This window comes from Cyprinodon tularosa, unplaced genomic scaffold (assembly GCF_016077235.1).
Source record: "Cyprinodon tularosa strain WSP-4 unplaced genomic scaffold, ASM1607723v1 ctg46, whole genome shotgun sequence".
NCBI classification, from domain to species: Eukaryota; Metazoa; Chordata; class Actinopteri; order Cyprinodontiformes; family Cyprinodontidae; genus Cyprinodon; species Cyprinodon tularosa.
Genome location: NW_024039185.1, coordinates 1,415,370 through 1,429,805, shown reverse-complemented (window position 1 = coordinate 1,429,805; position 14,436 = coordinate 1,415,370). Strand labels below are relative to the sequence as shown.

The window sequence follows — 14,436 nt, the reverse complement described above, 5'->3', positions numbered from 1 at the left end:
CGATCCAATCAACCGGTTTTACTTAGATAGAAAACTTTGAATCCACCTGACTGTATGATCTGGTTGAACTGTTTCTGTAAAGTGCCTTGACATGACGTGCTGTGAATTGTCGCTATATAAATAAACTGAATTAAATGGAGAAAAAGATCCAAGGAAATAGGACTGAGCTTAATTAGAAAAGAGGGAAAAAAGAAAAGATAAATGCAACAGAAAGGATAGAAAAATAATTTTTCTTTAGCCCCTCTTCAAGCATGAGAACCCTCCAGTAGTTCAGCAGCATATTACAAAATAATTCCTCTAATCAGACTTTTTGTTTCTCTGAAATATGATGGATTTGAAAATGCAGAAATTTTAGAAATTAGGAGAGTTTAGGTTAGGAAGGACATTTGGAATTTCACATAACGATTACCTGTTAAATACAAAAGACATTTGTTTACCCAATAATTAGTTTGTGTTTAAAAATGACAAAAAAGGCAGATTTTTGCAGCAGCATCTCTCTTTGAACACAATAATAATCAATCCTAATATCATTTGTGGATTAACTTTGGCGTTACGATTCTACAGAAGTAATGTCTATATGTTTGAATTTTGTAGTCGACCATCTATTTCCAAAACACTTTCTCTCCAAAAATTTCTCCCCAAGAAAGGCAGCTATAGTTTCATTCCAGGTGGGTATTTGTTGATCCTTGGATCTATCCGACAACCAAAACCACCATTTGCTTTCCTCAAAACTCTCCTGCCTCCTTCAATCCTTTACTGTCTCTCAAAGCGTCCATCAGTCTGACCCAGAAGGCGTTCTGTTCTAGAGGGTTTTCCGGCCACAGCAGGTATGTCCTTCTGTGCACAATCCTGCGCAGCCGCGTGTAGGGGGACAGGCAGTGCTCAGGGATCTCCTCCAGGAACACCATCAGAAGGACATCATTTCCATCACACAGAAGCCTCAGACTGGCAAGCTGAAACTCCACAGAGCACCACTCACTTTGCAGGTATGAATGGCTCACCACGCAGATGGTGTGTCGAGATCCATAGATTGCAGCCTCGATGTTCTCCAGGACCGCAGCACCGGGGCGGAAGTCTCTGTGATGCAGGCACAGCCTGAGTTTTGCTGCACCAGCAGCCGGTTTCTCCAAATTAGGCACCAGCTGTTTCATCACCCAGTCCTCATCTTTGGAGCTGTAAGAGATGAATGCATCATACTGAAATCTAACCCCTGCACCTCTTTTTCTTCCTCTAAGTTTTGCTTTGGCCATTAGTGTTTTGTCCAAGGAAACAACGACACTGAAAGCCAAAAAAAGGCCAATAGCATAAGCCATTTATCCATTTACTTCAGTGTATTGAATTCATATTCTGTATTAAAAGACATTTGAATTAGTGGAAAAAATAGCAGGGGGTAATATAACAAAAAGTTTAATCAACCAAAACTTTCAGTGGACCCCCTAGGGGTCGCGCACCCCCTGTTGAAGACCTCCGGCATAAGGCGTTCTAACTATAGGAAAATAAGGAAACAATGTCATAAGCTGAATTAATTTTTTATGGAGGCTGTGTGGAATAATAGAACGTTTTAAGTTGTTGTTGCTTGCGGTTCAGATTAACTTCCTGGAGGAGGTTGCCCTGTCCTGTTTGGGAGTGCTGTTTATGGATACCCATATTGGTTAGACAAGTGGCGTTGGATGTAGGAGTTTGCCCTGAAATAGAAGGGTTGACGGTTCAAGCCCTGACTCCGACTTTCAGTGTCGTTGTGTCCTTGGGCAAGACACTTAACCTGCAATATCTACTGATGGTGGTCAGAGGGCCCGGTGGCGCCAGTGTACGGCAGCCCCGCTTCTGTCAGTGAGCCCCAGGGCAGCTGTGGCTACAATGTAGCTAGCCACCATCAGTGTGTGAGTGAGTGTGTGAATGGGTGAATGAATGTAGTGTAAAGCGCTTTGGTCAAGTCTCCTAACTTGAATAAAGGCGCTATATAAGTACAGACCATTTACCATAGACAAGGTCACCACTAAAGGTGTGATTGGATAAAAACTGCCCAAATTCCTCCTCAAGAGGAGTTTCATGGTTAGTATCTTATGTGGGCAACTTAAAGTTCAGCTCATCTATAGTTCCTGGCAGCAAGACAGAAGGGAATGATTATATCCAGCAACTCATGCTTCATCAAACATAGGACAGGTGTACCTCAGGCCTGTTTTCATTCTATTGTTTTTGTTTTGTTTTCTCTGCTGATACACAAAACTGCTGATTTAAATTTAGGACCTTAGTTATTTAGCTTATGAGAACTGCCAGCTCATTTGAAAAAAATATAAGAGGAACAAACTTCTTCTCATTTTCTGCTTCTTTAAAAGCTGTTAAAAATAAACTCAACTTTCCATTAGCCCTTCCATTACCTTGGTATATTACTCAGCATTTCCTTGTTTAATGTACGGATGTGGTTTGAAGAAACTTTGAGAACCTTCAGTGAATTATTCGGAGGCAGGAGGTTTGCTGGTAGGGAGTCGAGGTCTGCCCTGTGCAGCATCAGCTTTGAAAGGCCCTTTAGGGGCGACAGCACTGCAGATAGGTTGGTCTCTTTTAAAACCACTCCATCTATGAACAAGATCTTCAAACTGATCAGAGGAGTAAATGCGTCGGGATGTATATTCATCTTGACACTGTTTCCGATGTTTATGCATGTAAGGTTCTGTAGACCCTTGAAGAAATGTGGTCCAATGTCACCAATGCCATAACCTCCAGGTCCCTGGTATCTCATTTCTAGAAACTATAAGACAGAAATCACATACAAACAACAGACATGCAGGGATATTAAGTGCAATCCTCACCTAATTTAGGTTTTATTTTTAAGAGAAGAGATAAAACTTTAACATTTACCCTCAGAGAAGTTAGGGACTCAAATGGAAATTCGTAGGATCTGAATTCGAGACGATTGTTATACAGAACAAGCGCAGTCAGTTTTTGAAGGCCAGACAGAATAAATGGTGTCACCCTCCTGATTCGGTTCCCACTAAGGTCAAGGTATCTGTGAGGTTAAAATGATGTAAGAAGAAAGTAGATGTGAAACAAAACAGATTTATATGGCTAATCGCCTTAATTACCTTAAGTTTGTCAGGTCCTGGAAGGTGCCCACTTCAATGAAACAAATTATATTTAAACTGAGGTTCAGCTTCTTTAGCCTGCGCAGATTACCAAAAGTCTTCTTCTTGAGGGATCTTAACAGGTTGAACTGCAGGTAGAGCTGCTCAAGACTAGTTAGAGCATTAAATACATTCGCCTCCAGCTCAGTGATCTCATTTTTCATAAGGGACAGGCAAGTGAGACCTTTGAGAGAGTGAAACCAACCGGAGTCAGTGTCCCGAATCCTGTTCCTGTCCAAACTTAAAAATGTCAGCTTAGTCAGGCTTCTGAATGTGTCCCGCTTAATGTTAACATGATTTTGGTTTAGGTAAAGTGTTTTAAGAGCTGTGAAACCCTGAAACGTTGCATTTGATATCTGCTTTAAACCACAGTTGATGAGATAAAGTTTGCTTGTGTTACTCTTTTCCGAAGACAAACGATCCACATTCCCCAACTGTGCTTGCAGAATTATAAGCATGGTAGGAGTGGGGCAGTCCAGAAGGCTGGTGTTACTCTCAGGTAACTTGGATCCTTTTAGGTCAACCTGTGTAAAAGTAAATTCATAAAAACGACTTAAATGATTTAAACCCAGAAGTAAATAAAAAGTAGTAATGAATTGCTACTCTACCTCTACTTTGGTGACGTTTTCCATCTGTCTCAGCACATCACAGATTGTCCACGAAGAATTCTCAGCAAACATAGAAAATGATATGTGAATGAGATCTCCCCTCGTCTGTGCAGAAAGTCCCATTAGACTTTCTACCCCGACCGACTGAAGGAGCAGAGTCCTCAGCTGCCGATTTGAGTTAAAAGCATCTGGCTGCAGCTCCAGTTGTGTATTGTTGGACAGTTTGATGTATTTCAGAGCTGGAAAACATCTCACATTTACCTTCTGGATGTTGTTTACTGAGAGATTCAAGTATTTTAGAGACAGGGAGCCTCCACACTCTTCACAGCTGAAAGACTTTAACTTGTTGAGTGACAGATCGATGCTTTCAATGGCAGGAAAGAAATGAAAGAGAAGGCCAGAGACGTCTGAAAGGCTGTTTCTGCTCAGAAGAAGGACTTTCAGACCGGTGAGTCCTTCAAATGCGTTCGAATGGATGAGTGACATGTTGTTGCCGGTGAGGTTGAGAAACTGCAGGAGATGAAGTCCTTTGAATTCTTCACCTTTCAGAAATGCTAGTTTATTTTGACTCAGGTCTAGATGTTTGAGTCCAGCAAAACGACTAAATGTTCCAGGTGGGACGACTCTGATCATGTTTTTGGAAAAGCTAATAAAGTTATATTTTCAGGGAACATTCTCACCACAGCAGAGATGTTCACAATCTTGCGGTTATCGCACCACATGCAATGCGAATCTGCAAAATTCTGAGAGCAGCTCATGAAGCCGAACGCAGTGTAGGAGGGGAAGTGAAGCAGAAGCAGAACCCCCCGACCATCTCTGTATCGTGAGTCACAGCTTCTTTTATCAGACGGCACCAGTCAGGTTGAAAAGATCTAAAGATACAGAGTTTGGGGGGAGGGTTTCATCAAGAGGGAGGTAGAAATAACTCTTTCATGAGACACGAATATAATTCATGTACGAATGTAAACAAAAGTCTGCTTTTTCTTAATGAGAGAACAATCTAAAGCAATCCCTTCTTGTTTCTAAAATATCAGTTATATCATATATGGTATTTTATGTTTGATTTATATAACCTATTAGTCAAGATGTATATTCTTACATCTTTTATATATAATCATAAAGATGTATAATCCTCTAAATCACAGCAAAGACATGTAATGAAATTAATAATAATGTGAATATATGAAAAAAAAATCATTGAATTTAACCGCAAAATGCTTGTATTTGAACAAAGAAGTTTATTTTTTTAGCATCTATATGAAAATTAGTCTAATAATAAAATACAAGAAAATGGATACTGTCTGTTGCTATTAAAAAATAAGACAACACACTTTTATAACCTCTCAAATATCGCATCTGAGCATGCAAAACATTTGATTTGTCTCCTAACTGATGAAAGTTGGGAATCAATTAATCAAATAATAGGGAATTCATTTGAACTTACCTTTCTTCTTATGTGTTCAATGCACAACTGCCCTTTATCTACTGACCATAGCTATAGACTGATGCTTATTTTGAAAGCATGTCACATCCTCTTTTTTATGAGGTGCAATGTGCTTCTTCAATCTTATAGCATTCACACTTCTGTTAATAGACACTTATTTGTGCTACTTTGGTATGTTAAATGTTTCCTCTTAGTTTATCTCTCCTAAGCACAGTGTTGGTTAAAAATCACCAGCGAAACAACAAAACCTACCTGAGGTTTATCTATATAGGTGAGCCATCAGCATCGTTTCTGAGCATGAAGCAAACACATTTTCAAAAAGAGGCAAAGGGATCTGAGAGGTCTTTAAAAAGCCAAGTCCTAATCATTGCATCACTGCTTCTGTAAACCAAAGAAGTTTTTCTGAAGTGGTGCAGCACCAGAAACTGCTTTAAAGAAGAAACAGGGGGGGGTTCTGATGCCGCAGAAGTAGTTTCACCAGAAATATATGTTTGTTCCTCCCATTGTGGTTTTTAAATCTACATAAAAAAAGAAAAAAAAGAAAAATAGAATTAGACCAAGACGTGGGAGTCCCTCCACCTTACCGGTCAAGAGCATTTAAGAGCCCCATGGTAGCTGTGGAGGAGCTGTCCTTTCCACAGATGTTTCGACAAATGTTGGTCATATACCTCATACATACGCCTTAATGGCAGAGCGGCAAGCCAAGTAGGGGGATCAAGCAGACATATGGAAGAAGTATCCTGATTTGATGAGACTAAAGCTGAACCTAACATGCATGATTGGACAGGAAACAGGCCAAAGTGGAAGATAAATGGGGCTAAATCCAGGATAACTGGAAGGAAAGCTGCAAAAACATGAGCCTGGTTTGAGCTTCAACTGCCAGCTGGACAAACAGCCAGAAATACAGCGGCTAACTTATATCAAACGTATGAAACTACACGTCACCCTTTTCACATTTTATTAATAAAATTTCTAAAAGGAAATGTTTTATTTTCATTTCAGATAGCAATGTGACGGAATGTAAAGATGTTGCAGGGACATGCACGTCAAAGTATTTAATCGATCATTTGTTATCATTTTGCTCTTATTTTGTACAATTACATGTTGAAGATGGGAATAACGTAAGTAAAATAGAGTATTCACACAGTTCCCTGATCATTTCAACTTAAGTATCCGCTGGTGTCTCTTCTGGTCCTGACAGCTGACCTTTTTTTCTTCTATGATCTGAAGGTGATGTTGGTGAAGGGGCCTGAGGATGTAAGGTGGGCAGGCCCCGCTCTCCTCCTAACAGCAGTCAGAAAGCTTTAGGTTTGGTGAATGAGGGGCCCCCGGCCTTAGGCCCTGGGGGGATCTTCGACCTTCAGCAGGGGAAGCACAGGTTAACCACACTTCTGATGGTTTGGCTGTAGGAGCTGCTTCACCTTTATCACAGCCAACCTGTAAACCTACAGCTAAAGGTGTTCTGCCATGTTGGATGTTTGTCTTTCTTGTTAATAAAAATTGTGTGAAGAACTTCTTTATTGTTTTATCCTCCCAAAGTATACACATGCATTCATTTGTGTACAGCCTTAAATTATTATTTGGAGAATTTTGATCCAGCTTTACTAATAAACCAAGCTTTTTTGCCTCAGTTTAATTAAAAGGACTGATTCTCATGGTTTTATATTGTATAATACATTTAATATACATGAAATTAAATGAAGAAACAAACAGATCATTTATTTAATTTACAGTATTATACATATTCATTTACAAGATTGTCTCTCAGCATGATTGTTGAAGGACAAATTGATCTAAAGAAAACAACAAATGCAGGAGTAGGTGCGGTAGATTTAAGTTTAGCTTTCCAGGGTAGTGAGAGGACTTGGAGGACACTGGGTTTCCAGTCGCTGGAGGGATGAGGGTCTCTGTGGAGGTTGGATGGAGGAAGGTATGTCAGTAAACACGGCTGATCGGCCATCGGGGCAGACAAGAACGCTAGAATCCGCTTCACACTTTGTGGTTCTGCTCGGCCACAAGGCCTCAGCTGACCTCAGGCCTAGGCCGCTCGGAGGCAAGGCTTCACTGTTCACGACCGATGACTGACTCATCTTGATCAGCATGTCTAATGACTGCTTACGCTTCTCCAGCGAAGCCTTCATCAGCCTCCTCTCGCTCTCTTCCTCCTCTTCCTTCTCCCCCTCATTCTCCTCCACCTCCTCATCCTCCTCTTCCGTCTCTCTAGTGCTTGCCTTATGTTTGCCATCTTCTCTCATAGTTTGCTCACAAGGCGACTCCATCGACTCCCTCTTCACTGACAGGTCAAGAGGTCCGTCGCTTTGGCTGGCTGTGCGCTCCAGAGCCTGGTGAATGTGCGACAACTCATTGCGGATTTTGTTCAGGTGCTCCCATAGGTGCTGCTGGGCAGGATGGTCCTCGTTTTCCAGGTGGGAGATTTTGCGCTCTGCCTCCTGATATTCTTGCAGAGCCTTGGAGAGATCAGTGAGGAGAGCGGCCACGGACTCTGAAGCACCTTCTTCGAGCGCCCTGGACGCAGCAGAGTCTTGGCTGGTGGCTTCAGCAGCAGCGGATAAAGAGACCGTTTCGTTGTTGGGACTGATGAGAGACTTGTCAAACAAGTGGTCATCTCGACGGTTCTGAAGCTGAGCATCTTGTAAACTAAAGAAAAAACAAAAAACAATGAGCTTTACTCTGGAAACCCTAGGAAGTTAAAAAAATAAAATCATAGTTTAACATTTACATTTGAAAAAGAAGCTAAATATATTTCTGATAAACTCTACCTGCTTTTTAGAAGAAGTTTCTCCGCTGATGCAGTCTGAATGCTCCTTAAAAGGTCCAAAGTGAAACCCATTGCTTGTTTCTTCTCTACAGGCGCTTCATGGCCTCTCAGGGGACCTCCTGTCCTCTTCAGACCACTGGTAGCTTTGCCTTCCTTAGCTGCAGCTTGTATTTTATCCCCCACTCTGTAGCCCTCATCAGGTGAGCCTCTTTGAGGTGACAACCAGCCAGCAGGGGACATTGTGTTTCCTGCCCTCAAAGCAGGAACTTTCCACAGACCTACTTTAGGCTGGAATCCAGAGCTTGCATCTGCACCACTTGATGGGTGTTTTAGAGATTTGCTGGCATCAGCCTGGGTGCTCACTGGTCCAAAAGTGTGCTCACACAGAAAGGGGTAATAGAGACGAGGGGGAATAAGGGCTCTGTCAGGATTGGAGCTGGATGCCGGGTGCATCAGCTGAGCAGCTGATGCCAGGAAGGGAAGCTGGGCGAACTGTGCGTGGGTCTGTGCGGCAACACCGGAAGCTGCAGCCGGAATCGCTGAGTTCATGTAGGAGAACAGGCTTGGGCTAATTGGATAACCTACTCCTAACACAGACAAGTTGAGTCCGCTGGGATCCTGGTAGTCCACCAGGTTGGGTGGGGGAGGGTAACAGGGGATTGAGCCGTTCACTCGTGGCTGAGCACCTTCTTCTTTAGTTTTAGCGTTGCTGGATGCAAACAGCCGCCACTGCTCCGACAGGAGCGCAGGACTTGTTAGACATGTCTTTGGCAGCTTATAGTGTCTTAGCTGGGCCTCTAGCTCGGCAGATCGGGCTCGTAACAGCTGGTCTTCAAAAGAAAGCATGTCAGCCATCAGCAACTCTGACTCTGGCTGTTTGCTCCTTTTGGCTGTGACCTCTGGAGACTCTACTCTCCTGTTGTTGGAGCTTGGTTTGACCATTCCAGTAACTTCTGCCCGGTCCAGTCGCCCTCCATCTTCTTCATCCCCTTCTCCCCGAGTTTCTCTGCCCTCACTGTCCTCCTCCTCTGACCTATGTTGCCCCTGCTTCTCGTCGGTCTGTGTTACTTGCTCTAGTTCATCTTTCCCTGTAGTATGCAGACCATGCGCTTGCTGAAAGGGTCGCAATTGATCTGGATGCAGGATGTTGCCCTTCTTGTATGGCCAATCTGACTCGATGAGCAGAGAAAGTGAGTTCTTGCAGAGACTGTACTTCATGTGGTTGTACAGATGGGATTTCTCCATGCAGGTGAAGGGGCACTGAAAGCATTTGTAGTTATAGGGTTTGCCCCATGGTCGGGGGATGTAATGTGGCTTCTTTGGTTTTCGCTCTTTGTGTTTGCCAGCTGATGTGACTTTGCAAGCTTCATCCTTTGACATGATTAAAGATTATTTCAAGCGTAGGTCCAAAACAACTAAATGTATTCAAGCAAATCTAGAAACGTTGTTTTTGTGCTATAATGCATTTCATTTGCTGCAGGTTTTGGTTCAAACTTGTGGGATAAAAAAAAAGGATCCTTTTGTTAAACTTGCCGTTATTCCTGTGAAGCAAAAAGAGGACAAATTCATAAGGGATGCTGCAAATTAATTAAAGACATTATTTTAAATAAAGTTGTGTGTATATTGCACTGGAAAAAATGGAAATCAAAATAAGTAATTTCTTGAAACGAGGAGGGAAGTGAGACACTTTGCCAATGGAAGAGAACAATTTACATTTAAAACAAGAAAAAATAATTGCATTGGCTGATTTCAAGCGCATATTAGCTTATTTTAAGAGTAAAAATCCTCATTCCAGTGGCTAATCATCTTATTTACCTGCTCAAATTAAGGGTAAATACCCTTAATTTTTGATTTATTTTTTAAAATCTTTTTATTTCTAGATCGTTTCTATCTTGATATACTGTATATACCTGTACTATATACTGTATATATATTGCTTATTCTTAATGCATCTTTTTCCTCCCTGTTTGCACCTTCTGTAACTTCAATGCCAACATGTGACGAGTGAATTTCTCCGCTGTGAGATCAATAAAGCTCATCTAATCTAATCTAAGTTTTTGCAGCGTGATTGTACTAATAATTGTAATATATATATTACCCACCACCATCTCAACCTGAGATGAGGGTTGCCACTAACATAACTGCAGGGAGGCCAGTGCTGCCCCTCTGTCACTGTATCTGCCACTATTCATTAGCTCCGATGCAGCACTAGGCAGTAGGAGGGCCCCAGGAAGGGGGGCCTAACTGAGCTATCACAGAGGACCCTGCACCTGTTCAGCAAGGCGAGGTTAGACCCTCAGAGGGCGGCTACAGGCAACTTCATGCTCAGGATGGTGTAGAGCTGGTAGGAGAAGTTGGGGGTCTGAGGCTGGATTCCTAATGAGAGAGCCTGGCATCATGCCTAAAGGGCCTCATTAGTGCCAGGACCGAGATCTGGGTCAGGATGTGGAGAATAAGTCCAACTGCTTGGCCTGAACACTTTGCTTCCTCGGTTAGATTGGATCATAAATAGCAGAAGAATTAAAGGTTAAAATGTTCTTGGCATCTGGTCACAAACTTTACCTTTTAAATCTCTGTTAAATGCCCAAATTAACACGATTGGATTTACAGATCTTACCTTACTTTTATTATTTAAAATCTGAACCGCTTCCATACAGTTCAAAATCTCAAAAGAAAATTAACGTTAAAAGAGGATTCAAATTTACATTTTATAAATAATGATCAAAAATATAGGTACATAGATACATCAGTCCAGCTTTTGCAAGTTTCCACAGTTTTGTTTTTTAATGATTCATAGTTAGGTCTATATTTATTAAGGAAAAATTCATACAAATTTTGAATTATAAGGGCTCCTCTCTATTGCATAAAATTTAACTCCTTTTTTAGATTAAAATTTACATTTTACAGACTCTAAAGATGAATATGTCAAAGGGTGAGAATAATATTCCGATTGATGGTATCTATAAAAAATGCTTGCATATAGTTACTTTTGTTCCACTTATGTCTTCTTTTAATTTCCTCCTTTTTTCTCATGTCTCGTTTCCTCAGCTAAGGACCTTATTGGTGATCATTTAACGTCTTTTTCATATCCTTTTATCTTAATTAGAGATGCACCTACGAGTTGTGACCGAACCGGACGATTTTTCAGGAATCTATTTTGATAGTGGTTTAGCAGAAAAATATTGATCAGAATCAGAATCAGGTTTATTGCCATTGTTAGTGAAGGAGTTCACAAACTAGGAGTTTTTTTTGGTACAATTGTGCAACATGAAACATATAATATGGAATATGTAAATAAAATTATAAAAATATCTAAAACACTGATAAATGATAAATAATCAAAACCAGTTTGAGACATCAGCAAATAACAAGTTAACTAAAAAAGAGTTTAGAGATTCATAAATATAAGGATAGTGCTGTAATTCTTTAATTTTCTGTATAATTTAAAACTACTTTCCATACCAATGAAGCTCTAACTTTTCCTTCTTTCGTTTAATTGGGAAACAAACCATATAATATAAATCATTCAAATACAGAATCAGCTGCTCAGACCCTGAAGGACAACAGAAAGTTGGTGTTGACCGGGAAAAGCCTGATAGGTTCATTTCTAATCTAATTATTTTGAAATGGATGAAATATATTTTTTAATTGTTTAATTACTTTATCTTTATACTGTAAGCCAAGCCGTTAGCTGAAGCCTACAATGAATTAGGGAGGAGGCAGCTTCTCCTCAACAGTAAAATCTTTCTTTAGGCCATTTAGAGATGAAAGTATATATTTTTTTATGTTTCAAGTCGACATTAAACTAAATAGATTAAAAAATATATTTTTTTCTGCTTCATTTATTCATATACAGCATAGTTTTGGAGATAGAACCCAGTGAGGCGAGCACAGGAGATGGATGGTCAGTTTTATGGAAGAGCGACCCAACGTGTCGAGGATGATGGTGAGAAACAGGGTGAGGAGTTTAACACATTATGTCAGACTGTCCTCCCAACCGGACCCTCAGTACTGGCCCGTTTGATTGGCTCACTTGTTCCCCTCAGGGCTCTGACCTGAGCTTTATGCTCATAATGGAGTCTAACAGCTGCAACTACGAGCCAATCAATAAAAATAATTTTTACTGTATTTCGCCCTCTCTCCTGGCCGCTGCAAAAGCCTCTCCTCCTCCCCCCTGACACTCTGTAACCAAACCCTGCGGTCTTGTTTTAAGCTTTTAGGGATGGGATCAAACAAGCCCAGCCGCTTGAACATCTATCGTTGCAATTAAGAAGGTTGACTACACTAAAAGCTTTGACAGGTTACATGCCAGAGCAACCACGGTTAGAAGGGATCTAAACGAGATTAGATTTGAAATTAAAAATTAAATAAAGACTGAGGTGGTTTCTTTATATCTAATATTTACAAATTTGTAAAATGTGAAATTATTGTTTGTTTATCCCTATAAAATAAGGTATGTTTTTGCCCCTGAAATTTCAAAAACACACAACATCCCATGAGTTTAAAGTGTTTAAAAACTATTTAGTTACATTTAAGTCTCTTAAAAAGGCAACATATAAATAGATCTTCTGAGATATTATCAAATACTTAAAAAAATCTGGGTTAAACAAATTATAATATCTAAATAAATCTTTTTTTTTCATTACAATTATGTTACATTAGATTAAGTTATTTTGAATTTTACAATGAAAGAAAAAATAATACTGCAAAACATAAATGAGAAAATAAAGCTGCTTAAAGATCCTGTAGAGAAAAACATGTCAGGCCTTTTCTTTACCTTTCTTTTAAATATATTAGTTCAAAACAAATCAGTCTGCCTGCATTCCTCAAACCTGCATATAGTGCATATAGAAATGTTTTCATTCATACCTAGAGAGGCTCCTGGTGTGGCTGTCTGTCACTTTTCTGCAGCGGCAGCAGTAGCAGCAGGGAAGCACGTCCCGCTCAAATGGGAGCGCAGGAGCGAGTGTTGAGATATATATTGACTTGGAGCGCTGCCCTGAGGCGCTACAATACAGCAGCTCCCCCTCTCCTCCCTGCAGCCCCCCACTGGATCCTCCAATGTGGTCTATACCTACAGTAGCAGCCCAGATGCAAAATACCAGCTTACAGATTATTGGCAAAGGTTAGGTTAGTAATGCTTCTTGGTAAAAACAGAGATTACTGTAGGAATGTTTGTTTAACTGTGGTTTGCAAGACACAGTTTGCTTTGCATTGTTTAGACTAGAAAGCAAAAGGCAGATTTGAAGGCATTTTCTCCCATTTTATCCTGTTAACTGATTTATGACATTAGAATTACGCTTTCAGAGCAATTTTTTTTCCAATATTAGTGAAATGACCTAGAGCTCCTCGAAATCAATAAATATGTAAGATATATAAGAAAATTATAATAATAACATTTACAGGTTTCTTGTTTTATTGGAATTTTCTGAATTTATATTTTTTTCTGCTAGTAGAAAACATTTTTTTAACCTTTGCTGTTAAAAGAAATCTGAAAATTAGACAAAGTAAATATATTTCTTTTATTTGAATTTATATTTTTTTCCATTCAATTAAAAAAATACTTTATTATCCCCAAAGGTAAATTATTAATCTTTATGTTATGTTCAGTTTTGTAAAAATATATAGACAATTACAATGAATCTGTTACATATTATTAAGTAAATCAACATATAGGATTTCTGATTTCTTTCTTGTGTGGACACCTTAGTTTTATAAAATGGACGGTAGACATTAAGGACTTTTAACAAAATGAAAGAATTGTAGAAAAGCAATAAAGTTTGATGTTCTGCTCTCTTCTGGGTTATAAAGTGCATTTAAACTATCCCTCCGTGTTGCAGACCCAACATTTAATCCCACATTTATGTGACAGGTATGTTTTAAAGCCAGAGGTGAAACTTTTTTATCCTGATTTAAAACATCTAGTATTCTTTAAAATTCAAAAAGCGGAGGATGACTCACGTGTCTTCAGGACACTCAGTTTTGTTCCTTTTTAACCCTCATTATTTTCTGTTCTTCAGACAAATCTGCTCTCTTAATCTTTCTCTTTTGTTTGGAGGATCTCCGCTGGTTTCCGTGGGCCGGGGCCCTTCATGAGCCACCGCTGTCACTCAGAAGCAGCTAAATGGAGACTGACAGGCCACTCCATAGAGCCTAACCATCTGTGCTAAATGTGACAGCAGGGGAAGAGGATGTCTAGCAAGTCAGAGGGAATGACAGGAGTACACTGTGACACGAGGAGGCTGTACAGAGGAGGAGATGCTGGGAAAAAAGGGGAAGATCTACAGCTTCTTACGGCACATGGCTGATGTCAGTTTATCTTTTCTATTCTCCTTTTTCTGTCCCTCCATAAGCACTTGGAAGACAAACTCAGTTTCTCCTGTTGTCTTTAAACTTCTGCACATGCTTGTTTGGTCTGAGCCTACAGATCATCGGCTCGACTGTTCAAATTGCAGCTAAATCCTAACATTCAACACAACCCCT

General features: G+C 40.1%; 2 protein-coding genes across 2 annotated transcripts; both read right to left on the bottom strand.

The window, feature by feature from the left end:
• Positions 1–587: 587 nt before the first annotated feature.
• LOC119793814 (toll-like receptor 13) lies at positions 588–4,498 on the bottom strand. The gene is made up of 5 exons (XM_038301088.1): positions 3,731–4,498; positions 3,084–3,646; positions 2,860–3,007; positions 2,379–2,749; positions 588–1,308 (listed from the first exon to the last, which is right to left on the bottom strand). Exons 1-5 carry the CDS (start codon positions 4,361–4,363, stop codon positions 726–728), a joined length of 2,298 nt encoding a protein of 765 aa, XP_038157016.1. The 5' UTR covers positions 4,364–4,498; the 3' UTR covers positions 588–725.
• A 2,334-nt stretch (positions 4,499–6,832) lies between these two features.
• On the bottom strand, positions 6,833–12,923 carry prr35 (proline rich 35). Its single transcript, XM_038300940.1, has 3 exons — positions 12,823–12,923; positions 7,955–9,494; positions 6,833–7,832 (listed from the first exon to the last, which is right to left on the bottom strand). Exons 2-3 carry the CDS (start codon positions 9,331–9,333, stop codon positions 7,013–7,015), a joined length of 2,199 nt encoding a protein of 732 aa, XP_038156868.1. The 5' UTR covers positions 9,334–9,494; positions 12,823–12,923; the 3' UTR covers positions 6,833–7,012.
• Between the last annotated feature and the right edge of the window lie 1,513 nt (positions 12,924–14,436).